General features: G+C 38.7%; 3 protein-coding genes across 3 annotated transcripts; 1 reads left to right on the top strand and 2 right to left on the bottom strand.

Moving 5' to 3' along the window:
* The first annotated feature begins 920 nt into the window (after positions 1-920).
* Positions 921-15,753, top strand: LOC140574351 (guanine nucleotide-binding protein G(o) subunit alpha-like). Its single transcript, XM_072694146.1, has 10 exons — positions 921-953; positions 1,060-1,195; positions 2,736-2,827; positions 4,745-4,837; positions 5,470-5,630; positions 7,814-7,942; positions 12,089-12,218; positions 12,480-12,551; positions 13,792-13,879; positions 15,563-15,753. The coding sequence occupies exons 1-10, from the start codon at positions 921-923 to the stop codon at positions 15,751-15,753; spliced, it is 1,125 nt and encodes a 374-aa protein (XP_072550247.1).
* Positions 15,754-15,996: 243 nt separating this feature from the next.
* On the bottom strand, positions 15,997-17,711 carry LOC140574194 (neuropeptide B-like). Its single transcript, XM_072693945.1, has 2 exons — positions 17,403-17,711; positions 15,997-16,938 (listed from the first exon to the last, which is right to left on the bottom strand). Exons 1-2 carry the CDS (start codon positions 17,658-17,660, stop codon positions 16,816-16,818), a joined length of 381 nt encoding a protein of 126 aa, XP_072550046.1. The 5' UTR covers positions 17,661-17,711; the 3' UTR covers positions 15,997-16,815.
* Positions 17,712-21,789: 4,078 nt separating this feature from the next.
* Positions 21,790-27,377, bottom strand: LOC140574131 (uncharacterized). The gene is made up of 6 exons (XM_072693856.1): positions 27,270-27,377; positions 26,400-26,469; positions 25,737-25,950; positions 23,476-24,448; positions 23,221-23,386; positions 21,790-22,918 (listed from the first exon to the last, which is right to left on the bottom strand). The coding sequence occupies exons 4-6, from the start codon at positions 23,704-23,706 to the stop codon at positions 22,029-22,031; spliced, it is 1,287 nt and encodes a 428-aa protein (XP_072549957.1). The 5' UTR covers positions 23,707-24,448; positions 25,737-25,950; positions 26,400-26,469; positions 27,270-27,377; the 3' UTR covers positions 21,790-22,028.
* Positions 27,378-27,386: the final 9 nt, after the last annotated feature.

Below are 27,386 nucleotides of genomic sequence, written 5' to 3'. Positions count from 1 at the left end.
ACACATTTAGCACATATAAGTGGTTATTTTTATAACTGTTGTGTTACTTTGGGCTCTTTGTGGATACTTTTCTTATATCAGTAACATCTATCACTGTGACGTAGTAAGGAAATGAAATCCCTGTCTTTAGATATGACGTTTATATTTGACTCACGACGAGAACAACATAGAGCTAATGGAGCAAATACGGGCTCTTTGTGCTGCAGGTTGTAGTGAGTTGGTATCCCTATGTCTCACTATATCGAAATATGAATTTTTGGAAAAGTAAGCACATGGTAGGCCTAATTATTGCAGGATAAGGAGTCATTTTCGAGATATAAGGAACTTTTGAAGACATTCGACTTTATTTCGACACAGTATCCGACTGCGCATTATTCACCACTCCTGGGTAGACATTTCTGACGAGGACAATGAAATCAATCATTAAACGATTTTAGACTAAAATATGAATGTGCTGCTGCTCAAACAACACTTACAAATAATTATAAAATTATTTTAAAAAATATACAAAAAATTATCTTTTTTATGTATATAAAACCCGTCAAATCGGAAAGTTGGGGCTCATTAAACAAACGCCTTTGTTTTCGAGGTCAGATGCACTGATACGATATTTCCTAGACGACTTGAGGACAGCATTAGGGGCAACTGCAAGAAATATTGTCGATAATTATTTCGAGATCATTTCCAGTCGAAACGTGAGTCACGTGAGACTGAATCAGACGCAGAATGGCGCGGATCTCGTCTGAGGCCAAACTTCAGGTAACTTCAGGTAGCCCTGAGCTAGCAAGCAGGTCACTTCGCGCAGTAAGCAGCAGTTCTGTACGTACGAGCTAGTTTTCTCCACATCAGAGGGCCTTACAACAACGACATCATCATCATCATCATCACCATCATCTTCGGCCTCGTTTAATAGGAGCAGAATGTTTCGCTGTTTTGATGTAACGTCTTTGCAGGTAACACACTTACTGCACACACAGCTGGTCTAGCTGGCTCTTACACGCAGAGCTAAACCGAGATGACGGTTAAACCTGGTCAAATCTGTGCTGTCTTCCCGTGGAGGCCTGCGCCAGGTCACTGCGACAGAGCCTCCACTCCAGGGTCTCTGAGAAGGAGAAAAAGGCCGGTGACCGGAGTGCAAAGACTGACCGACGTCTGAGTGAACGCGAGGTAAACGTGGTGAAAATCCTGCTTCTGGGTAAGATCCGTTATCCCGTGCATGTGTGTCTTGATATTATGTCTAACATCGGGAGCTTGGTTTTTCCAGGTAATGGATTGAGACAGGCAGCGGATAAGAAGTTTAGTCCACCCCGAGTTGAGAAAATAGTACCAACTCTGTCAGTTTTCACAAGGATCAATCAACTGTTGCAAGAAAAATTGATATTTCTGTTATATTACACGTAACGTTACTCGTAATTACTGTATTCGTAATTACCAGGTTCAGTTTTCACTTCTTTTTTTTTTTTTTTTTTTTTGATAACCTATTCCTACACAAAGTCATGCTTATTTGCTTGACACACACACACACACACACATACATACATAACAGTTTAAACAGCAAAACAGTCAGGGTGTGCTAATGGGCCTACCTTTCAAGCTTGCCCCTTGTTCCAGATAAGCTCACAATACAGTTGGTTTAAAATAAAATGGACAATATTTAAAATACAAAAACATCTTGACATACTTTTTATTCAGAGGTAGAGAGCCAACAACTTCAACCCCAGTAGCAACAGAGCCACTAAAATAGAGATGTTTATTTCACAGTGGAGGGTCATGATAGTTGTTTCTGGTGACTGAGGACATTTAAGGTGATGTTTGTACATAAAGTGCTTTTTGTGATTATTAAAATTATCAAATTGGTTACTGAATTTTGTGAGAAGTTCTGCCTTTTCTGCATTAAATTTCATTCTGTTTTAAAGGGAAATCTGGTGCTTTTACCACCTCCTGGTCCCAGTGTGTAGTAGGCTAATCCATATCCCAGGCTATCCCATTATTAAATAAATTGATTTTTTGGGTCTTGTAAAAATGCTTTAAAATCTGTTTGAAATATTTACAAAAACATTAAATGTAAGTGAGCTTAAAGGAAGCACACTAAGCTTAACTGGAGCAGCAGAGATGTCTGATAAAGACATTTTGTAAGCTCACTTAAATTCTTTCAAAGAAGCAACCTATAACTGTTGACAATTGATAGGCTTTACTGGACTGAACAATACATTTTCAGTTTATGTGATCAATTGGTATAACAGTTTCACATATCTCGTATGCTAACTGTGTACTGTAGCAGCTGTAATTTGAGCTCAAAGACGGTAGTGTGATGTAAGCTCAATAGTAACATTTTCCTTATTTTAAGTCAATGAAGGTCTGAAAAGTTAATTAAATATAAAATAACTCTGTAAAAAAGGCAGTAAAATGTTTATAAATAGTTTGTTTTACAAATGGTTCTTTTTTTTGTGAAAACTCAACATGTGATTTGTCCAGGCGTGCCAAAGTATAATGTATAATGTACCTATGATTTTAAATGGTGAAAATATCAATATTTATTGATAATTTAAAAAGTAATGTTTAGATTTAGTCTGTATTTTGCCACTATGTTGAGTTGTTACCTCTTTAAATACATGTTTGTGGATCAGCCTTCATGCATTTGCACAATTTTTGCCAGCATGAATAAACACTGCCTGAAGAGTTATTGGTTCAAAACGTTGAGTTTGCGAACCCTCATCCCTGTTAAACATGTCTAGGCACTCCAGAGAGTGGCAAAAGCACTCTAGTGAAGCAGATGAAGATCATCTACAGCCATGGTTTTTCCAAAGATGAGCTTGACAGCTTTAAGGTAACCTTTTGCTGTTTTTCTCAAATATTGGAAGCAGAAGTAGGCAATGAGAGATAGTGTTTTTATACTAGCAGAAAAAAATGTATTATATAACATTTTACCATGTTTCTCAAATGTAATTAGGGTTGCTGTTTTTCATGGAACCTTGCAGTAAGTAAACATCATGGCGTTTCCTTGAGTGAGATTTTATTCAGTTAATCCCTGAAACCTCATGCTGCGTTTCCCCCTTGGAACTTTCTCAATCAAGAGGGTGTCAATTTGGACTACAATTTGTTTGTTTTTTTCATCTTTGTCCACACTTTGATATTAGTTTTTATCCAAAACAACTTCTCCTTAATAGGCATTTAGAGCATAATTAGAATATTGCAGTGCATGCGACACACTTGGTGTATTTGTTACTTACCACCAAATGAGTCATCACCTTGTACCTTATATGAGGTGGTGTTGTAATCACAATTTGATGTGATGTATATTCTAGTACAATTTGACCCTTTTTTTTTTTTTTATTAATCACAGTAAACAAAAGCTCATGTGGTACATATACACATACTGATACACACTGTACAAACACCATCCTTCAACAATAATAAAGTGAAATAAGGTATACAAACAGCTCTTAGTTCTAGTCTTGTAATCATGCTGTTAGTTATAAGTGAGATGATCCATGAAATAATCCCAAATTTCCAGTTCCACAGGCCCTTTGCCCCTTATTTTAGCTAACAAATTCATATGATGTGGTCTCACTCATTAGGATTTAACAGTCTTGGAGTGTTGGACATGTGGGTGATTTCCAGTGTGTTCATATGATTCTGGCGGCTGAGGTTATCCCCACCATCAGAACTGAACATATATGGCTTTTGTTAGAGTCGGGGTTTCTGTTTTATCTCCCAAAGGACATAAACATGGAGACACTGGCAGGACTACATGGCTTAACCATGTGGCATTCCCATATTAGATGCAAAAAGCAATTTGACCCTTTTTAAAGTAGCTCATATCCACAATACATCACCTTCAAGGACTGACTGTTTACATGCTGCTTAATATATCCAGCCAGATGCCATGGTTGGATATGCCATGATCACTGTATATAACAGACATGTTAACAAGAAAACCTGTTTTCTTGTTGAACAGTGGTTAAAATGAACCCTGATTGACTAACAATTCACTGTCTATTACTTGAAGCAACATGTAAGAATGGTCATTTCATGCTTTTGGGCTCCCCCTACAGTTGGAAAGTGTAATTTGTTATTTGAGGATGCGCAGAGTAATATCACAGTAGTTCCCTCAAATATAATGTTGTCTGGCACACTGAGCCCAAAAAAGCAAAGATAGAGGTGGTACTCTCCCTGTTACAGATCAGAAGAGATTCTTTTAATGTTAAAATGCTACATAGTATAGCTTCATAGTGCATAGTAAAATCTTCCTGGAGTTCCTAAATTGGATGTGCTGGGATCAGGGAAACACTACATCATGCAAGCAGTGATACTCCTGGTCCAGCATTGAGAACCATTGTTCTAGACAGATTAATCAGTGTTGCATTGACTTCCTTTGACTTTTGACTTTCTGCCACTGATGTAGATTATGCTATATGCTATAAAAGGATTATCTTATCTATTAAGAACAGTGTAGTTTATTAACAGTAGGCTATGGTTGCCAAGCAACATAAGATTACGTGATTCTTTCAGCACAGCAGGTTTGTGATTTAGCTTTTTCGATGATACAGAATTCAGTTAAATGTATGATTATAAGGGGGTATATTTAGTATTTTATGGCAACTGTAAACCTGTCAGCTAATCAGATTTTAACTTGAGGAAACAAAAAACAAATAAATTAATTACTACATGCATACAATAATTAGAAAACCTTATTAAATGTTCCAGCATAATGTGTTTTCTCTCATGTTTATTTAATGCACAGCCCGCTGTACTGGACAATCTCCTGACTTCTATGAAGTTTGTCCTGCATGGTATGGGCATGTTACGGATCAATCTGGCTAACAGGAAGAACAAGGTGAGCTACAGATTTTTAGCCTCAGAACCAGCTGTCAGTGGAGCAGATGTGGACTCTGCTGGAGTGTCACAGACCAGTCATGTGTCAACACATTGTGTAATTGTAACTTTTCATTGTTTTTCTAAAACATTACACTTCATTTTCACCTTTGTCTCATCAGTCCAGTGAAGAGGCTGCTGTAAAATTAAAGAGCATTACAGGAGAATTTGTACCAGTATGGAGGCATGGTGTAGAGGAATTTGCTCACTGGGATTACTTTACAGTGGTGGTGATAGGAGTTTAATTTGAGGATTGTGATATTTTGGCTTACTTAAAATATCACAAATAATACTTAATTTGGACACAATACAGCACAGTAATACAATACAATAAATAGAATAAGATTTAAAAAAAATATGCATTTGAACCTAACCTGAGATGAAGGGCAGTGCAGTAATAAAGAATAATAAGTGTAGTGTTGACATTTATCATAAAAAAATTCTGAAAGCCAGTAAGTTTTCATCAATGATGTGTCGCGTTATTGATTCACCAGTATGATGCCTTTTTGATGTGTTGCAGTATGTAGCCATGTAATCATTTTGTCCTTATCAGCCATCCCTCACATATTGATGTGTTCTTTCCGGTACCTCCAGGCCCATGCTCGCTCCATTTTGTCTTGTGAATTCTGTATTGGAGAGGACCGGGAGCTGTTGCCCTTTGTGGCCTACGCTTTCTTCAGCCTGTGGGGGGACCAGGGAGTGAGGGTGGCGGCCACCAGGGGCCGTGAATACCAGCTTAATGATTCTGCGCTATAGTGAGTGTTTTCTAGCCCCCTGAGAGCCTATGCAGTGCTTTTCTAGTGCGGAACATGTGCTGAACTCTACACTTTCTGATGTGTGAGATGCTGTGGTTCCTTTGGGCTAAAAGTATCTCCAGGAAATGACTCCTGTGACATTTACCAAAGCTTCCTTAATTGCTGCCTCGTTAAAATGCGTTGTTAGTGAGTGTCCTGGGGGGAAAAAAGTGTGGATGAAATGGGCAGAATAATTACAAGGGAGGGGGCGGCACACACAGCTTGCCGTGTCCTTCTTGTGGATCTGGGTCTTAAGATTGAAAGTATTGGTTTGTAGTGTTTCACTCAAATTGACTTTATTTTTTCTCACCCCAATCATGGTCAATGAGTGAAAACCGCTAAGCGTACCAGTTTTATGTTCTTTAGTTTTGTACTGGAGTGACAAATGACTCTACCCTGTGGATAGAGGAGTCCAAATGTATGTCCAAATGTTTGTGAACACCCCTTCTAATGAAAGCATTTAGCTACTACTTTGTTGCACCGATTGCTAACACGTGCAAATGCATGCACACACAGCTTGTGTAGTCCCTGTAGAGAAGTATTGCCATTAGCATCTGGAGCAGATCACCATGTCTAATGCCAGGAGTGGACTAGAGGGGTATAAAGCCCCCAGCATTGAGCTGTGGAGCAGTGGAGTGGTTTGAGTGTATTTTCTGGAATGATTGTGCTCCATCCAATACTTTAAGGATGATTTGGTAATGAGGTAGGGTAGTGATCATCCAACATCCTGACCTCACTAACACTCTTGTTGCTGAATGCAATCAGATCCTCACGGCAGTGCTTCAAAATATGGTAGAAAACCTTCCCTGGACAGTAGAGGCAGTTGCTCCAACAAAAGCCCTGGATTTCAGTAGAAGCAATTATTATTTCCTTGGCTTTTCACTGTGTTCCATATGTACCGCCCTTTCAGTGGACCCATCAACATTACCTACTTGGATTTGTTACAGATGTTCCAAAGGTCTCTCAAATGATCATGCGTATGCTCTCTGCAGATTACCTGAAGCCACAGATCTCTCCTTTTATTGTCCTTTTCCCCTTTTGTAAGATGGGCAAAATATGGTGCACCCCTGCATGCTTAATGTATACCTACACTTGAATGCTATGCGTGTAGGCCTAGAGGTTTCTGAAAGGTCTATTGTAAGCTCTTGCTTTTTAATAAGCTGTGGGCATTTTGGCTACAGTGTACCTGTGGTATGATCAGTAGGTCCAGTTGCTGTGTGGGCTATGTTGAGCACTCTTGAAACCACTGCCATTATGCAGAGCCCTTCATGTCAAACCACGCAGGGTCCTGATAGCAGTTGTGACCTCACCAGATGCTAATTCATCTATTTTTCATCTGTTTTCATGCCTGGATTCAGGGTTGTTTTCTTCCAGTGCTGAATTTCACCCCATGACATTTTGTTGTTCATCAGATGACAAATGTAAGTCTTTGACCATTTTTGCACAGTCAGGCTTTTTTAGTGTCACCAAGCCATCTTGACTTTTATGGCATCCAGTCATCAAAAGATACTCAAAGATTATATATTTTTTTCTGTTTTGTAGCTGTTTCTTTACTAGCTTTCTTTCTTTTTGGCTGTATCCGAAGTGTCTGATGTTGTTTCTTGTTTTCCAACACCACCATTAAAAGATGACAGACTTATCAAATGAATCAGGAAAGTGCCCAGGGCTGTTTCTCCATAGATAAAGTAATCAGCAAGCCACAGGTGGACGGCACAGCTGTTTGATTGACAGATGGTTAATGGCTCCCTGAGCTAAGACCTGTGGCCCTGATAAGCTTGGTGATCAGAGCTCAATAAATGTCTTTCCTTAAGATTAACTTTAAAAAAACAAAAAAAAACAAAAAACACACAGCCTCCTATACTGATATCACAAGCTCAACGTTGCTTAATCTACTCTCACATACAGAGTTTCCGATTGAGCTTTTTGGTAGCATATCAATAAGGGTTTATATGAACAGAATTAAAAGAATCAGTGCTAGGTGTTTTTTTTATTTTATTTATTTTTTATTTTTTTGCCTTTTGTCTGTTCAGAGCACTTAAACGTTCTCTTGCATTGACCTTCAAAGTCTTACACTCATAAAAAGATTGTGATGTTGCTAAGTACTAAATATTTCTCCCTTTCACTATGCCTCGCTGCTGCTCCAGTTTCTTTGAGAACATGGGAAGGATAATCACTCCAAAATACGTCCCAACTGAGGCAGACGTGCTGAGGGTGCGAGTGAGGACCAGTGGCATCATTGAAACTCAGTTCAGCCACAATAACTCCATTTACAGGTAAGAATGTATACATCCTGTTTTGTCCTTAAAACAGAGCTCGGTAATCAATAAATAAAAATTGAGTATTGTCTGTTTTTTGGGCTGGTTTTATTGGGTTTTTTTCCAGCCTTACTGTTGCTAATCAATTTAACATCAATATTTTCACATCGCCCCCTTGTATGTAGTAGTTAGTATAGTAGCCTTTAGTAACTTTTCGCTAGTGTACCATAGTAAAATAGTCTTGGCCAATGGATAATATATTTTTGACCTAGCTTGTACTGAATTCCTGCCGATGCCTCTGCTCTGAGGTCATGGGGTGGGTCTTATTGGATAATTGTGACGACTTCACACAGCTGGAGGAGGACCCCATGCTGTGGTGTGATTCAGAGCCATGAAATATTGATAGCTTTGCCTGCACTTGTGGAGGTGTGGACCATGAGTGCGTATCTCTCTCTTTCTCTTTCTTTTCTTCTCTCACCCACTCTCTATTTGTATCTGGGTCCCTCAGAGACCCACCTCTGTATGTGTCCTGTCTTTCAGACTCACTATCTGTTTCTGCTGCACAGTGATGGCAAGAGGAGGAAGAGGAACACATTGTGTTCTCAGAACTCAGGATAGGAGAGTTTGTCACTTCACGTTCGTAACAAAAATGGAAATGGAAAGAATGGAAAAGTGATTTGGAAATTATTGCTAAATGTCTCTTGTGTGTCTGGTCTCGTTTACTCTTGAATGGGACTTTCACCTCTGTTGATTGTGTTCTAAATTGGCAGGTCTTTTTATTGCAATTACCTCTGTGTCACACAGTCCTAGGCCATAAACGTCATCGAACATCAATTGTAGATGGATGGCTCTTAAGGGTTCTGTTTTGGAAGATGCTGCAAGATCCAAACACACTGTACATTGCCTATGTACAATATCAAACTATTTAGGGATATGTATATTTTTTTATAACTGTTGTAATGGAATAGATTTTTTTGTCAGTCTGGAATAACAAACGAAAGTGTGGGCACTGTGTAAAAGTCTTGCACAATTAAAAGTGGAAGGGACCAGACCTACCCTGATGACATTGCATTGGCAGCAGTTTGGAAAAAGAGGTACTGGCTATGGTGGTCAGTTTTGAAACCAACACAAGGTCAAAAAAGGATAGTTTGACCCTTAATCTGATCTGAGTCTCTTGCAGAGTATCAGCCGATACTAATCTGATCTGGTCTTTTTATAAATAATACAGCCGCATAGTCTAGATGAGATGATCTGCTAATTTTTAGACAGTTTGGACTGAGTGTCCTAGTAAATTTTCGGTCTATCTTGCTCCCGGTTCCGAATGAATAGTGCAGTCAAATCACTCTGAACTGATATAAAGTAACTGTGTGTGTGTGTGTGTGTGTGTGTGTGTGTGTGTGTGTGTGTGTGTGTGTGTGTTTTCGCATTAGTCTCCACTCTTTTCTGAATGTGCTTTTCAGTGCTGGTTTAAAAAAAAAAAAAAAAAAAAGCATGTGGTTCTCGCACTGGTAAAATGGATCATTTCCGCAATTGTTTTTATGTTTCATATGTTACATTTTCATTTCCCGACTGCAGACTCCAAATTTTTTATTTACCTTCTGAAAATGTTCCTCAGTGTTACTGGCTGACCAATAATTACTAATAACTAATGCTAATAATTATTAATAGTTAATGGCACCTTGAGGTCAGGAGATGGTGCTCTGAACACCATGATTAAAACAAGGGCCAATCTGATACCTAATATGCCTTGACACTTAACAGTATACACACAACACACAGTCTATTTGATTTAGATGTCACTTAGCACCTTGACCAGATGTTTCTGGTAGTCCTCAACAAGCTTCTGGCAGAATTCTGGTTGGATCTTTGACCACTCTGCTTGGAAGAAAAGGTAGAGTTTAGTTAAAATTGATGGTTTTGTGGCACATACCTGACTTTTAAGCACAGTTCACATCATCTATCCAGTTAGGAAGCATAAGTGATTGCTAATCAATTTCCCCTGCTTTGGGGAATGGGAAAGGGAATGGTTTTGCAGGTGGTGGCCAGACATGGCTCTCTCCTTTTCCTTCCTGACTGATTCTTCAGTAGTTTTGTGTTTTGCTAGTATCTTTGTCACTACTGGTAGCATGAGGTGGTATCTGCAGCCCATTCAGCATCTGCATCTCCTATCATGTCCTCTTGAGGACACACCAAATCACAGGCTGTTACACAAGGATAGCTGGACAGGGCCTCATCCCAGCAGCAGGACCAGTATCTGCTACCTTGTGTGAGGAGAAACACAAGCTATCAGAAACATCCTCCATGAGGATAGTACGAGGGACCAAAGTCCTCTAGTGTCCAGGAGCTCATTCATGCCCTGATCTAGGGGAGGGTTTTTATTTATTTCTTTTTATTGAAAGATGTAATATTTAAATGGAGAGGGGACCAGATATTGTAATAAATGGTATCGTTGTGTTCGCTTGACCATCCTTTAAAGCCTTTGTCCACTGCAGCCTTTATACACCTGTTCTAACACGTGACCTAAACACATATGCTCAAAACTTAGTAGGGGTGTTTTTTTGTTGTTTGTTTTTTTTTTAATGTATGGGGTGTTTTTGCAGCTTAGTGTATGGAGTGGAGAGTGACGGAGAGTTTTGAGACATTTTAAACTGATGACTCCTGTGATGCAGGACAAATGTGGATGAAGATGGTAGAAAATAGGAATATCTGAATGTGGAGCTGGATTGGTCTCCTACCTTCCATTTCCTTTTTCCTTTTTACACCTTCATGTGCATGATTGATCGAACCTACATTGGTGCCAAGACCACTTCAGGCACTTATAAATTGGTCACCTGTGTCCTGTGACAAAGTAAGCAGTACTATGGCTTTGAGTTAACAGGCTATGTTTTTGTTGCTGTACTTTTTAAAAAGAGGTCTAACATCTAAAACTGCATTTTCTCCAACAATATTCAAACATGCTTGGGATACTCTTTACTAAAGTAATGAGCAGAACATCTGAAGTATCGATCATCCACAAAATGTTACTTAAATGATATAACATTGCTGTGTAATGACATGGTTGGAACAACCACATACTGACCATCTGGTCTTTTGGTGTAAATAAGCCTAAAGTTGAATGTGTTTTTCTATGCTGTGCTCTTTGGCAGCCACACCATTAAGACAAAACCCCATATCTCGTCCATGCTACTGAGACAGCGAGAGGGTAGTGGTCATTAATATAGATGTTTAACAAAAAATAGTGCTTTGGGGGGATTTTTGGTCAAGGAATAAAAAAACTGTACATTAAAGTGTTGAAAAGTGACAAATCAAAGAACTATTAATATTACCAGTTCTTCATATATAAGCTAACAATTTGCATCTTTTTAATGAACCTCTATAAATGTTAATCCTTTTTTGGCTTAGACTTAAGACTAAATAGGTGGATTTACGCTGTAAGGAAAAAGGTATTGGGGCATTTATTGTTTCTTCTGAAATCAAGGGTATTTAACTTGGTCTTGCTTTTTTCTTGTGTAACCGTCTCTACTGTCCTGGATTTTGGGTCATTGTGATAAGGATTCGATTGCATTCAGCAGCAAAAGTGTCAGTAAGGTCAGGATATTGGATGATCACCACTCCAGCTCATCCAACATATATTGGTTGGAGTAGCATCATTCCAGAGAACACAGTTCCACTGCTCCACAGCTCAGTGCTGAGTGGGCTCAGTACCCCTCTAGCCCACACCTTGCATTAGCCATGGTACCAGAAGGTTGGCATTTATCTGCTCCAGAGAGTCCTTTTCTATTGGCAGTATTTCTTTACAGCGATTAGACAAGCTGTGTGTGTGCATTTACACAGTTGTCAGCAATGGGTGCAACTTAAAGTAACTGAATGCACTCATTAGAAGAGGTGTTGACAAACATTTGGATATATAATGTATGTATATGCCTTGGTCTTCAAGATCTCACAAACAGTGAATATATTTACTGTGCCAACTGGAATTAATGTTATGTTCAACTTTTAACAATCATGGCATACATTTAACTTTCATTTGGAAATAAAAATAATGGCATTATATTTTAAGTGCCATTTGAAACTAAGGATAAGTGAGTCAAAGTGGCAAAGTGGATTCCACCTACAAGGAACTTTTTTTGGATATTAGTTGACAGTATCTGTTGTTGTTCACAGAATGTATGATGTGGGCAGCCAGCGCTCTGAGAGGAAGAAGTGGTTCAGCTATTTCGATGATGTCCGGGCTGTGCTATTTGTAGTGGCTCTTAATGGGTATGATCTAACTCTTCCTGAGCGCCCCTCTTTGGTGAGTAACAGTCATTGATATTTAAAGTTCTTGGAGCTCCAACATATCACTTGCCTCATACAGTGGACTCTAGTTAAGAATAAACTCCCACGTTTTCCTCATATTATACTTTAATAAAGCCTTTATTAGTAACTGGATTTAGTACACTGCATAAAACCTTGTGGGGAAGTCACTTTGAAGTTTTGTTGTTGTTTAGGGCTTGTTTGTTCATTTGTTTCCACTTTGTAATAGATGACACGTGGTTCCCCGTCCCTCCCCCAGAACTGTTTGCAAGAAAGCTTGGAGCTCTTTACCACAGTATGCAACAACGCACATTTCAGCAAAGCATCGTTGGTAAGCTGCTATTATGCCCAAAAAATGCCTTTTTTTATTATTTAGTGTCATTTAGGCTACTAAAGTCCCTCAGTAATGACAATGTTATTGTGTAGTGATTAAATATACTTTAATTATATATGATTGGGCACTGTGGACTTAAATGTTATTAAAGACATCAAAGGCTCTAGATGACTCTCTGCCATTGGCTTTAATTGCCTGTAACGTCTCCTGTAGTCTATAAAAAGCATGATTAACTGTGGGGAGTCAATTTCTGGTTCAAAGGCATCAGTCATCATTTCCATAGTTATTTGTATGCACGGTTCTGCATCTGCAAAGTTTAATTAGACGGCATAGCCAGGCATTTTATCCTACATTTTTGTCTTTTAATGGATAAAATGGTCTATAGAAAACGTTTGGTCTACAAGACTACAAAAGGATAGGTCACCAGGCTTTTTCTCCTTAGCATTTGGAGTACAGTGATTTGAGTCTAAAAGCTAAAGTTCAGACAGCTGCTGAGGCTGGTACGTAGCCATTCACGCCCTACAAACATGGATACTATTATATACTGTACTATATACTACTATTTTACAAAATCAACAGGTTCAGGCATTCTGATTACAGAGAATCTACTCTTTTGCTGTCGAGCATAAGCGAGACACCACCCCTAATGGGAATGTGTGAATGCCCTCTGTATGCTGTCAGATTTAGCCAGTAATTTCAAATAAGCTTGAATTGTGTTTGCGCCTTTTAGTTTGAGTTTTAGACCTCTCCCTGTGTGAGAGAGAGAGGCCTGGTTGTACATAAGGGGAAATAACTGCTATTGAGGTAAATTTGATTGAGACCCCATGCTTGTCTTCATTAACGAAGAAAAACGGTTAAATTAGATTGTTCTGTGAGTGATTCCATAAAAAATTAGTTTGAAGCCTCCAGTTGTAACTTATCTGATTCAGATTATCAGATCATGATCTAGTCCTTCATTAGCTGTAACTTACTATTGCAGGGACACCAATAAAGCAGAAGGCCCTGGGTGATGCTGCCTACTGCAGGTTAAAATCTTTACTGATTCAGTCATTGTAAAACTACAATATACACAGTAAATATGTTCCGGAAATGTCTGTTAACAACTCTCCATGTTTAAGCTAAACGGGAATGTTTTTTTCAGTTCAGGTATAAAATTGCATTGAATTGTTGAGAAAAATCTGGTCTTGCTCACATCACATACAATGAAAAATCTTATTTTGTGTGTATTTATCTACAGATCTTGTACATGAACAAAACAGATCTGTTTTGTGACAAGATCGTTAACTCTGGGAGACATCTGAGACTTTTCCATTCTGACTTTAAAGGTGAGTCCTACATATTCTGAAGCAAGTCAATCTGGGTTTCGTTTGCTGCCTAACTAATTTAATGTAACAAGATCATGTGCATAGTTTTAAAGATAATTATTCACAAACAGGCTCAGCCTGCTCAAGAGAGTCAACATTTAATAGACCCATTTGTGGTAAACTAAGGTCCCAAAGCATTTCTGTCAAAGTTGGTAGTTTGGAGAATAATCTGCACAATGCTTTCTCTACCACAGTTGTAGTATCACTGATCAGCCATAACATTATTACCACCTGTCTAGTATTAAGTAGGTCCTCCGTGTGCCACCACAACAGATCTGACCCATCATCGAGGCATGGACTCCACGAGACCTCTTAAGGCGTCCTGTGGCATCTGGTAGCAGATTATTTAATCTGAGGGCTCCATGGATCACATCAGTGAGTTTTAGGTGGCCATGATCCTGTCACAATTTCACCAGTTGTCCTTTCTTGGACTGCTTTGGTAGGGGCTGACCAAACTACCAAGAACTGGAAGTGGAAATGCTCTGGCCTAGTCATTTAACCATCACAAATGGGTTCTCTTCCCATTTTTTATTACGTCTATATTGCAATAACTGCTTAGGGTCCTACAGTTTTCCCCAAATGCTCAAAAGTATTTAAACAAACTAATCCAGTTTGAAAGAGAATTGTATTTTATGCATGTTAATACTTTAAAACTGCTGGAAATCTGAGTTTCCTCCCTAGAAAGGTTTTATTTGTGTAACTTTCAGATTTGTCTACAGTGAGTGAAAAGCACCAGTTAAAGGTAAAGTCACAAATGAAAGTGACTGAAGACTAATAACCTTTAGCTTTAAGGGATTTCAAAAATAGTTGGACAATGACCAAGTGTGGCCTGTCCACTCATTATTTCATAACAAATTATGGAGATAAAATGTTTGCAGTTTACAGGCATTGAATTTACATTTGGTTGCTGCTCATGAGAACTCCTTATGTGGTCTTTATGCAAGTGAGACACCTTTTATTAGCTTGGGAAGAAAAACTAAACAAACCATCATAGATCATAAACTATAGGAGGGGCCAAATCTTGAGGCCTAGTTGATAGTCCGTGTCCTGACCTCAACCCAATTAGTCATGCACCCCCAGTTTAGACAAAGCAAAAAACGTAACTTTCAATGGTAGTCTGTGTCATTTTAGAGCATTTCAATTGCTCCAGCTATCGTGAAATTGATACATTAAAGAACAACAGATTTAAATTATGTCATAGGAGGGGGGGGGGACACCAGCAAATATAGAGAAGAGGTTGTAAAATGGTGATTTTATTTTTTTGATTATTGATGTGTAAGCTTTTATTATTACTTGTTTACTACATTAGTCAGTGAAAACAGGATGTTTTCCAATGTTTAGTATTGGCTGTGTCTATTTGTAGAGACAACCGCTTAAGTAAATTGATTACTCGACAGGGGTGTTATTGGCATATCATTTGCAAGATGCTGATTGGTGGGGTGTTGAGATTTAATCCTTTGTAAGCTACACTACACTCACAGCTCCAGTACAAAACGAAAGAAGCGAACTTGTCTTGCCCTTCTCCTGTAGTTAAGTGGAAACTGTGTTAATTAGATTTTTCACCAAACTATCACTTTAGCTACAGTGCTTCGCATCTGCTGTGCAAACACACTAGCCCAGATGTTTCTCTGCCACGTGCCACAGGCCCAGACTATGACGTAACGGCAGCCGCTTGTCATGTCACCTCCCTGTTCGTAGCGAGGTGCACCACCTCAGGTAAGCTGGTGTACCCTCACTACACCAACGCCACGGACACGTCAACTGTGCGTGATGTTTTCTCTGCTGTGATGAACACTATTGCAAGGCAGAACCTTGAAGCTGCGTCCCTGCTCTAATGATGGCATTAACTCTTAGATGTTTTGTAAGATTTTGTGTGTATATATAATGGACAGCATTTATAATGCATTTTAATGTGTTTTTTTTAATTAGTTAATTTATTTAATTTGTTAATTTTAACTAAATGTGTACAGCTGTGATAAACCATACGTGTGTGCAATAAATTATTTTTCATTAATCCGTTTCATGATTGTGATTGCATTGACAGTTGAAATCAAGACAGAACTGAGCTGTGGGTTTTGTTCTTTATTTTATTTCACACACTTTACTTTTTTTTTCTGAGTACAGTGCTCAGATTTTGTTGCTTTCATTATTATTTAGTCTGTATAGTGAATACATCTCACATGTGGTATTATTAACGTTGAAAATAGTGGCATGCCTTCCACTTTCTAGTCTTCTATAGCTTTACGTATTTTGTCATTTGCGTCTTGTGCAGGATTGTTCACTTACTTTCAACAAAATATGATGTGTCTGGGGGTGTGCAAACTTTTTGCATAAGAGTATGTGTGTGTGTAAATACTGTGCAAATGTCTAAGGCAATGTGAGAATATGCAAACTCCTTCATTTGGGCATTAACATGTAACATTTGTAAATATTAAAAAATACAAAATATTTTAGTATGTACCGTTAACATCCAATATCTAGTTTATCTGATCAAAGTAAATCAGCTGAGCTGCTGGTGGCTGGAGTTCAAGCACGACCTGCTTTTTATTTTTAATGTGTTTGTCTGTTTATTTCTGTGTACTCTAATGTTTTACAGCATTTTACTGGCAAACACTGCTGAGAGTTTTTTTTTTTTTTCCTAGACTGCCTAAGACTTTTGCACAGTTGTGTGTGTGTGTGTGTGTGTGTGTGTGTGTGAGATGTGCCTGTAGCTCCGTTGTACTGTAAAATCTTCATGTTCTGTTCTTTATGAATTGGCCCGAGCTAGTGCAGTGATCGAGTCTTCCAGTGGACAGAGACAACAAAACAAAGCATAGGAATACAGGCTGCAACGGCTTCGTCCATTTTTCGTGCGGAGGTAGGGTCGTCTCTGGATGAATCTGCAGCTTCTCAGGCGCTCACATACACTCTCTGGAGTCCAGTGTGATTAACACGGTCGCTTCGCAGCGGAACGTGGCTCTGGGGTCGTGGACGAGTTCGCAGCTCTTCAGGTTGGGGGTCATGCTTTTCACACACACATCCTGTACAGTAAATCAAATTTGAATCAGTTCAGTTCAGCTCCCTTTTAAACAAGCGTCTCTGCAGCTGTCGCGCAAACTGGACGGTTAGTTTCAGCTTTGAAGAGCCGACTCCCAACTATCCGGTTCACAAACAGAACTACGGACTACGCCAGAGAAAATGTTTACACTGTCAAAATCATCTTTTACATTGTCACTTTGTCGAAAGTGATTCATTCAATAGAAGCCTGCAGTTTAAAACACGGCCAAAAACTTTGCTACAAAACAGTCTGTGAACCGATTCGTTCACGAGTCGAGCGGCACCAGTGCGCGCGCCGTCAACTTGATCAGCTGAATCAGACTCCTTTATCTGCGATATCTGAAACTTTAGTAATGGTAACAAGAAAATGTTTACGGAACAGAGCTGCTGATGTCGCTAAACGTCTAAAAGCTCGTTTAGACAAACGCGTGAAATAAAATAGGCTTACCATATTAGTCAGAGCAGACTCGCGGGCGAAGTGTACGTCTGGGAGGAGGTCATTTTCGGAGGACTCTCCACTCTCTCGTGTGACCAGTTCTGCTCTCCTGACAGGTGACCTGCGGATTCCGGACAGCAGTCCCGACGCTCTGCCTACCGAGTAATAGCTCGGACCGGCGGCTTGCTTGTACCAGGCTTCCGCCGGTCTGCACGAGGCGAGCACTGAAATGAATAACACTATCAAAGCCCGCTTGTCAAACTTCACCATGGTCAAAGATGCCGGTGGACCCTCTTAGCCACTCTTTAGCCTAACGTGAACCTAGCCTGAACTTCACCTGGTCCTCTCTCTCCACGGTCTGTGCTTTATATAGGGCTCTCACGAGCGCGTCTGCATCTCGTCAACTTCATGGCTCTCGACGATGATTCATTTCCGATGGAGAGGATTCCTCTCAGAACTGAGGGTGGGCGACATGGCAAAAATAAAACACCCCACTAAAAGACTTTTTCACAATACAAATCACCAATATTTCTGAATATTCTGTTTTCTGAAGTTCGAGGAGGTTAGGAACAGATAAAAAAAAAAAAAAAAAAAAAAAGAAACTCAGCACACTCACACTCACACAGCATTGCACTACATTTAGCTTATTAATGACCCTTTTAATGAAACAATGGAATTTTACTGATTTTTAAAAACACATTTACCCCTCGGTTAATGAAAGAAAAACCCACAATGGTCACAGAAATAACTTGAATCTGACAAAAGTAATAAATAAAAATGCTATGAAAATTAACTGTCAATGAGACTTATGCACGTCTCAGCAGGTATTTTGGCCCACTACTCATGAGCAAACTGCTCCAGTTGTCTCAGGTTTGAAGGGTGCCTTTTCCAGACGGCATGTTTATGCCCCTTCCATGATGCTCAATAGGACTTGGGTCAGGGCTCATGGAAGGCCACTTCAGAATAGTCCAATGTTTTCCTCTTAGCCATTTTTCAGTGTTTTTAGCTGTGTGTTTTGGGTCATTATCCTGTTGCAAGACCCATGACCTGCGGCATTTCTCTCTAGAATCCTGTGATAGTCTTGAGATTTCATTGTACCCTGCACAGATTCAAGAGACCCTGTGCCAGATGCAGCAAAGCAGCCCCAAAACATAACAGAGCCTCCTCCATGTTTCACAGTAGGGACAGTATTCTTTTCTTGATATGCTTAATTTTTCCATCTGTGAACATAGAGCTGATGTGCCTTGGCAAAATGTTCCATCATCTGTCCATAGGATATTCTCATAGAATCTTTGGGGCTTGTCAACATGTAGTTCAGCATATTCCAGTCTGGCTTTTTTATGATTTGTTTTCAACAATGGCGTCCTCCTTGGTCGTCTCCCATGAAGTCCACTTCGGCTGAAACAATGACGGATGGTGCAATCTGACACTGATGTTCCTTGAAGTTCACCTTTAATCTCTTTAGAAGGTTTTCTGGGCTCTTTTGTTACCATTCGTATTATCCGTCTCTTTGATTTGTCGTCAATTTTCCTCCTGCGGTCATGTCCAGGGAGGTTGGCTACAGTCCCATGGGTCTTAAATTTCTGAATAATATGTGCAACTGTAGTCACAGGAACATCAGGCTGCTTGGAGATGGTCTTATAACCTTTACCTTTAACATGCTTGTCTATAATTGTAATCTCCTGAGACAACTCTTTCCTTCGCTTCCTCTGGTCCATATTGAGTGTGGTACACACCATGTCACCAAACAGCACAGTGACTATCTGTAGCCCTATATATAGGCCCACTGACTGATTACAAGATTGTAGACACCTGTGATGCTAATTAGTGGACACACCTTGATTTAATATGTCCCTTTGGGACCCTGTCCCTTTGGGTACCATCATTTTCGTCCAGGTCTGTTTAATGAGGTTTTTTTTTTCATTTGTTCATTTTCATAGAATTTTTATTTATTATTACTTTTGTCAGATTCAAGTCATTTCTGTGACCATTGTGGGTTTTTCTTTCATTAAATGAGGGGTACCAACAATTTTGTCCACGTGTGTAGGCACTAATATGGAGTTTGTTCCCCCTTTGCAGCTGTAAAAGCTATCCCTCTCCTGGAAAGCATTTCGATAAGATATTGGACATTTTGATTATTTATCAATAACAGTTTTTGTGAGGTTGGGCACTGATGTTGGATAAGAGAGCCCTGGCTGGCAGTCTTTATTCTTCATCCCAAAGATGTTAGATGGGGTTGAGATCAGGGTTCGGTGTAGGTCAGTCAAGTTTTTCCACACCAAAGTTACCCTATCAATGCTTTTGTGGACCTTTTGCTTGAGACAGAAAAGTTGGAAGTTGGAGTTGGAAACATTCAGTTGGCCAAAATGTCTTGGTCTGCTAAAGCATTAAGATTTCTCTTTGACATACTTGGCCTAGGCCAACCCCCGAAAAACAACCCCATAGCATTATCCCTTCTCCACCAAACTTTATGACTCCACAGAACATGTTTCCACTGCTCCAGAGTCCAGTGGTGGTGTCCTTTTGAAGCTTGGCATTGTACTTGGTGATGTAAGGCTTGCATACAGCTGCTCAGCCATGGAAACCAGCCATGGAAGAGTTTGGTGACTTCTGTGCACTATGTGCCTCTGTACACGACGACCCCACTCTGTAACTTTAAGTGGTCTGCCACTTCATAGCTGAGTGTCTATGGTTCCTAAACACTTATCAATAATATCCCTCACAGCTGATTGTGGAATATTGAAGAAGGAAGTCATTTCAAGAACTGACTTGCTGCAACAGTGGCATCCTATTACAGCTAGGGATGCACCGATCCGATATTAGGATCAGATATCGGTCCCAATAATGACAAAATTAGCTGGATCGGGTATCGGACAATGAGGCTGATCCATGGAACCGATCCTTTGACTTTAATTGGTTGGTGTGAGACTGCACTAAATGTTTACATGTTTGCAATTTTTGGTTGCAAAAAAAAAAGTAAAACATTGTGTTAATTTGTTATATTTTGTTTTACAAAGTTAGTAAAGTACATGTACAATAACTCAAGTACAAGGCTACATGTCTAGGTACTTGATTTCAGACACCTGTGGCAATGAAACTGAAGGAGTGACCTGAATTGAGTGATTGAGTTGTGTCCCAATACTTTTGTCCATATAAGTTTCACTAGAGTTTTGCAAATCCTGCTTAAAGAAATAATAGCAGAAAAGTATTTGTCTTAAAAAAAATTGCCATCATCACATATAAAAACCATGGATACACATGTTGGATCATTGGCGGTTCAGAATAACGAACAAAACAAAATTGAACAAAATTGATATGCTTGCATTGTAGACATGAATAACCCTGGTCCCTCTTAAAGGGAATTAAAGGTATACTAGAAATGAAAACCCTTATTTACCATGAAACACATGCTTGTGAACACTCAAAAGTCATGAGTGTAGAATAACATTAAACAAAAAAGGTTTCAGAGGAAAAAACACTACATATGAAAGTGGGTTTTGGCAGTCAGAAACATGAAAACTGAATGTTATACACATATTTCAGCACCACCTGGTGGTAATATTAGGACAACACAGTTAAATGAACAGGGGTAAAACTAAAGGTTTGATTTGTTTAAACAAGCAGATATATAATTACACAGAGCAGATTTATAATGGAAATTCTCTTGACTGTTGTTTTTGCCTAAACAAATACTGTAAGATTTTATAAAGAAAGTAAGCATTTAAGCTGTACTTAAGTTTATACTCATATATATTCATATGTTTACATACACTATATAAAAAGACACAAATGCATTTCTCACTGTCTGACATGAATTTTGAATAAACGTTTCCCATTTTAGGTCAATTAGGATTATCAAAATTATTTCTATTTGCTGAATGCCAGAATAATGAGAGAGAGAATTACTTTCTTCAAAGTCAAGAGTTTAAATACACTAAGATTACTATGCCTTTAAACAATTTGGGACAACCCATATGATGAGGTCATGTCTTTGGAAGCTTCTGATAGGTTTATTGGCAACATCTGAGTTAATTAGAGACACACCTGTGGGTGGATAAGGAAGAGAATTGTGGACTTGCGGAATTGTGGACTGAATATATATGTGTGTGTGTGTGTGTGTGTGTGTGTGTGTGTGTGTGTGTGTCATCAACATGTACAGCTGTAGACTAGGTTTACCTAATAAAGTAGCTAATAAAGAGGCTGCTGAGTGTGGTTAAGTGCTACTGCTTTACATCCAACAGCTTCATCTCTATGATCATAAATAATTTAAACTAAATAAAAATGTATTATGTAAATATATTATGTATATATTAAATTAAATACAAAAACTAAACACATAAATGATTGAGTTATTATTTCCAAAAATATTATTTCTAGTACACATTAATATATATGCTTTTATTTATAAATAAGGTGTACTTTATGGCTAAATATTTAACTGGAAGTTTAATAAATAAAGAATGGTCTTTTGCATAGTTCTAAATATTATTTTCATGCTATAGTTCCCTAGTATGGTCATTAACAATCAACATGTATAATATGAAAAGGACAACAAAAACAGGTGGAAATCCTGTAAAAATGAAGCATCCTTCATGCCTCATTTTTCACAGCTGTCAGCACATGCTTCTTCGCTTATGGTTATTGTCTTCTTTGGTCTCTCAGCCAAACAGCAGGACACAGAGGAGCACAAAGCAGGGCCTGAAACCTGTAGCAGAGTTTGACCTTGGGGCCAGACACAGTGAAAAAGGACAACCTGCCTCGATCACAGTCCAGGTGCACACCTATCTTGCCAGGAGGGTCTTGAGAGATTAAGTGCATCTCCTGATTATGAGAGGCAAAAAACCCAGTGATGGCCTTGTTTTCTTTCTCCAGAGTAGTGGTCACAAGTCCCTTCTTCTCCTCGTTGACCTCTGAATCTTTATCATTTTTGTCTTCTACTTTTCCTTTAATACGTTTTGAAGCTTCTGCAGTGCTGTCAAACAGGTAGGCCTGATTGACCTCTCTTTCATGCTCGGGTAGCAGAGGTTCTTCTAGCTTCTTTTCTTTATATTTCTTATGGTGTGCTTCCTCTTGCTCCAGTTTTAAATCCAGCTTTGGTACCTTGGCTTCTCCTGCTGCACTCATGGCTTCTTTCTTCACTTGTGTCCTTCTTGATATTGCTTCATCAGCTCCCGTTCCTTCTGTGCACTCACAGCTCTCGTATTCATCTTCATTTTTTTCTGCATTCTGCCAAATAACACACCAGGAGCTCTTATCTTGACCCAAGCTCTGGTAACGTTCCTGTTCATTTTTATATGTCACACCCACAGCCCAGTTGCTTTTGCGGTCCTTGGGTGGGCTGACTTCCCAGTAGTGCTGCCCTCTAGTGAAATTCTGAGAGCACAACAACTTGAAGCCCAGCTCCATGTTGACTCTGTAGTCTTTGCAGGCTAGGAGTCCACTATGCTCCACTGTAAGAGCCAAGCTTTCATCAGACAGCAGTACCGAGGCACTAGCAGTGACTGGGTCAAAAGTGACACAGCAGGAATCTATAGACAAGAAGAAAAGGGTTTGGATTGAGATGGCTTTAAATTAAATAATTACTGAAATAATTGGCATAAAGCACTTTCCATGTCTTTCTCCTCTTTCAAAGTCCATATTTAAAGTAAATAAAAATATATTCTTGTCAGTTAAGATGTTTTACACTTCAGAAGGTAACAGTTCCGTTTTCTAGGCCCACTAACAACTCTGAAGTCATCATATGCCAAATCTGTGATAAAACGAAGACCCACAGATTTTGTGGAGCACTTATGTGATATAAACTCTTCTGAACATCCACACATTGCCGTACCTTTTTCACGCAGCTCCTTTCCTCTCTTCAGGGTGGCAGAAAGCTGAGATTCTAGACTACTCTTGAGCTGCTGGAGATCCAGGATAATCCTGTCCACAGCACGACCATCTATCTGAACATCAGTGTCATGTAGCTGACTGAGCTCTGGAGGAATTAGTGGCAGGGACTGCAAGAAAGATGCAATTTAGTCGTGAGACCAGCTACTTAGTCATCAGTGGTTTTTCTTTTCTCTAAAAACTACAATCCCCTACGTACCTGACAAAAGTTGAAGTAAGAGTCATTGCTTTTGCACTCATTTAACTGATCTATGATTTGTGATATTGCAAGCCTGTGACTGTCCAGTTGTTTCCCCTGTTCCTCTATTTGTTGGAGAGCTCCCACCTTCTCTGCATCTATGAAGGCTATGACTTTGTCCTGAGCACGATTAATGGTGTTCCTCAGGGCCCTGAAACAGAGCTCCACATCCGCCTTCATCTTCATCTTCATCACAGCCTGAGGATAAAAAAAAAAAAAACAGTATGTTAAAGGGATTGGATGCCCATAATGCTAACTGTGCCTGACAAAGAGTGAATGCTAATAAGGCTAGGTAACATGATGTTATCCATGCAACTCTCATGGCTTTACAATAAATTAATTATAGCATTGACTTTTTATTCTAGCATTTTATTATGACATAATAGATAAAACATAACCACCTAGCCCAGAAACACCCAGCCCAGAGCCAAGACTTGTACAAGTACATGAGTGTAACTAACTGATAAGTAGGACATTCATTTTTACAGAAAGGTTCCCTGCTTAGAAAGTGGCATATAAATGAGTAAATATGTTTGAAACATGGAATAAAAAGTTAACTGGCTTTACCAGTTTAAGGCAGACTGTATTAGTGTTATGTATAACCCATTTAAAGTCATTCTGTTTTTCTGAATTTGATGCGGAGGCCCTTTTTACCAGCTTTGATTCCAGTCAGCCCTAATAGATTTTCCTTTTTTTAAACCAACCATTTCACAAAAACATTTGAAAAGTAAAGAAATAAGAACACAATGCTCATAATGCCATCTACTGCCTCATAATTAATTGAGAGGACTGGTAAATATCACATGTGGTATCTTATGCATAACCACAAAGGTTTTACCATTACACCCTCAGAAAGAGCATCTAAGGCTTCCAAGGCTTTGTCAGTAGCATTTGCTCGGTCCTGAGCTTCGTTAGCAATTGGATCGATTAAGGCCTAAAAAACAGATTGCAACAACAGGTTTTTATTATTATTAACAAATTAAGGAAACAGCATTTACATACAATTTCAGTCAGCATTTACATACAATTTCAGTCAGAAACTCTTTTTGAAGCGGTACAGAACTGGCTACAGAAGGTTTTTCCCAATGCAAAGAACCAGACAAAGCAGAAACGGACAAAGGAGAACCCTTGAAGAACATTTTTGTAAGACAGTATGAAAAAAACACATGCTGCTTTCTTTTTTATTTTCAAGCACATCTGTTCAATGGATTACCATGAACAATCATTTCTCTATACTCAGAGCTCTTGAAAGCTTTTAATGGAAGTCTCTGGGAGGTAAACAGATATTATAGTCTAACAATATAAATCTTGCAATAATACAGACATGAGGCAATATCTTACCAAAGCAATTACCATTATGTTTTACCTACACTGGAACAACACAGTACAAAGAGTAATTCCGCATCTTCATGCTTCTATTTCTTCTAATTCATGCTTCATGCTTCTATTTCTGCCATGTGCAATCCAGCAGAATTATGTAAAACCTCCACACACACCACTGTGTTACTATATTATTGTGTTAACCAAATGCTTCCCTCTGCAGACTGGAAGACAATGAGCTTTACCTTAAAAATCTGGGGAATTCATACACCACTAATGGTGTATTTCATGGATTGGAGGGATGTAACAACATACTATATATATATATATATATATATACACACACACACACACACAGGGGTCTTGTAACATATATAAGCTACAAGGTTATAAAAAAATATTTTTACAATATAAGATAAAATAGTATATATCAATGGGACAAAACTCATAAATAAATAAATAAAACATCTAAAATAAAGTTTCAATTATTAGTACAGTAAAGTATTCTCTTCGTTCTCCAAGGCAGTGAATTACATAATATATTAAGTATATCTTTTTTTTTTTATTAATAGAATTTTCTTTATTAATGATTTGTTTGTCATTTCAAAACCTGTCTACAGATAGTGTATTTGCTCCCGATTAGCAGCTGGGTGCAAGGTTCCTTTCTCAAAGGGCACTTCAGGTGTGTCCTGTTAGTTCAGGGGATTGAACGGGTGACATTCGTGTCACAAGGGCGCTTCTTTAACCTTCAGGTCATGGCTTTGGCTTGTGGCTACAGCATTACATTGAGATACTATGAAGCCCAGATTTAGTTTTAAATATTATAATTTTCTATTATTGAATGTTCCAATAAACCATGTCAAAAAGCCTATCAAATCAACACACACCCTTAGCTATCTTACCTTCCACTCTCTCCTGATCTCCTCCACTGTGCGCACATTGCAGTCGCGGTGCTTGGATGAGCACTGCCAACAGACAGCTGCCCTGTGCATCATGCAGAACAGTTCGAGTGCTTTGCCATGCTTCCTGCACTGTAGCTCCTTCACATCTGTGACTGGTGCGCACAGGCAGTGTTTCTTCAGGGCCTGACTTTCTGAATGAGGCATGATGTGCACACTGCAAAAATGAGGATAATTCCTAAAAGGGTTCTTTGATTCCTTAAGTTGTAATGGTTTAATATGTAGACCATTAGGATTTATAAAACATTTTTAATTCTTACAATTTACATATTTTAGTAACAAACTATACTGTATTCTTAAAAATACATTAAAAAGGTTTGATGTGGAACCATAACCAAATAAAATGTTTCTGTGCCTGGTTAAATGGCTCTTCTCTATTATTGAAAACCTCTTGCAGATGGTACATGGCAGATAGCGAATAATTCAATATAGCTCAAAATGTTTCACTGTTGTTACAAGTCAAAGAAATATGTAATCAGTACTATTTACAACTCTTTCAGCTCAGGATGTATCTTTATTTTTTAATAGTTTTGTCTTTAGTTGTAGCTGCAATACAAACATTGCACTTTGACCTCAAAGACAAAAGATTAGGACACCCATGCTCACCCAAGTTGCCAAAACAGCTTGTGAATGTTGGTGTTTTCCCTTCTCAGTGGCTGACGGTGGTAATGCAGTGCTAGGGGGATATCAGGGTGGGATAAGCTAACAGCATGCTGAGTCACAGTGATAGGAAAGGAATGCATTTAACACTTTTGAAGAAAGTCCCTTCAGCATATCACGTTTCTTGAGAGGCATTTTTCTTGTTTAGGGTCAACTAGTTTGTTTGTTTGATTGTTTTTTTTTTGTTTTGTTTTTGAAGAAAGCTTCATTTTAAATTATTATCAGACAGACTGACTGGTTTACGGACTGTTTGGGGAACCCGTTTAGGACTGGTTTATGCTTTGTGTTCTGTCATTTAAAAGGCCCAAAATCAGAAAGTTTCAAAATACACTATTCAGCACAATATGCATAAGTGAAAACATGTACTCTTGTTTTGTGATGTCAGGAAAAACATTTCATATATTATATTTCATTTTATTTATACTACAGCAGTTTAGCCTTGTCCATCCAAGTGCAAGATATAAAGAAGACACAATACAGAGCAGCCAGATCATTTACATTTTAAAAGTAGAATGACACAAAAATAAAAATGTGTATGTAAATTATATCTGACTTTGGTACATAAAGTCACACAAATGTTAAGTGCAGGACTTTGGGCCCGTTAGAAAGCAAAAGGGTAAAAGATGTTTTTTTAAATAATATTATTTTTTATTTTTGTATATTATTTTAATATAATAATAATAATAATAATAATAATAATAATAAATAACCTGGGGTTTCCCCCGTTATAAATTCTGCTCAACAGTGTCCAAACACATGGCTGCTGTAAATCAGAGTTAACCTGACCATTACGTCTGTTATTAAATCTCTCCCTACCGTATGTGTGCCAGTGTGTGTTTGGTTAATGGAAATCCCCTTACAGAAACGCTTTGCTATACAGTCCTCTCGGTGTGGTGACACTGGTGTCCAGAGCTGTGCAGGCAAGGCTCAGCG

The sequence above is a fragment of the Salminus brasiliensis genome, chromosome 12 (genome assembly GCF_030463535.1).
Source record: "Salminus brasiliensis chromosome 12, fSalBra1.hap2, whole genome shotgun sequence".
NCBI classification, from domain to species: Eukaryota; Metazoa; Chordata; class Actinopteri; order Characiformes; family Bryconidae; genus Salminus; species Salminus brasiliensis.
Note: the sequence above shows the minus strand (reverse complement) of the source record. Positions and strands in the feature narration are given on the sequence as shown.

What these genes read in the sequence shown, in the direction of transcription:
- LOC140574131 (XM_072693856.1), bottom strand. Translation starts at nt 23,706, where the DNA reads ATGAAGATGAAGATGAAGGCGGATGTGGAGCTCTGTTTCAGGGCCCTG. An exon ending in CTTACTTCAACTTTTGTCAG is followed by an intron (nt 23,387 to 23,475) that starts GTACGTAGGGGA and finishes TCTTTCTTGCAG; the next exon opens with TCCCTGCCACTAATTCCTCC. An exon ending in AAAGGAGCTGCGTGAAAAAG is followed by an intron (nt 22,919 to 23,220) that starts GTACGGCAATGT and finishes TCTTGTCTATAG; the next exon opens with ATTCCTGCTGTGTCACTTTT.
- LOC140574351 (XM_072694146.1), top strand. Translation starts at nt 921, where the DNA reads ATGTTTCGCTGTTTTGATGTAACGTCTTTGCAG. An exon ending in ATGAGCTTGACAGCTTTAAG is followed by an intron (nt 2,828 to 4,744) that starts GTAACCTTTTGC and finishes TTTAATGCACAG; the next exon opens with CCCGCTGTACTGGACAATCT. An exon ending in TTTCCATTCTGACTTTAAAG is followed by an intron (nt 13,880 to 15,562) that starts GTGAGTCCTACA and finishes CACGTGCCACAG; the next exon opens with GCCCAGACTATGACGTAACG.
- LOC140574194 (XM_072693945.1), bottom strand. Translation starts at nt 17,660, where the DNA reads ATGGTGAAGTTTGACAAGCGGGCTTTGATAGTGTTATTCATTTCAGTG. An exon ending in AGTCTGCTCTGACTAATATG is followed by an intron (nt 16,939 to 17,402) that starts GTAAGCCTATTT and finishes TTTACTGTACAG; the next exon opens with GATGTGTGTGTGAAAAGCAT.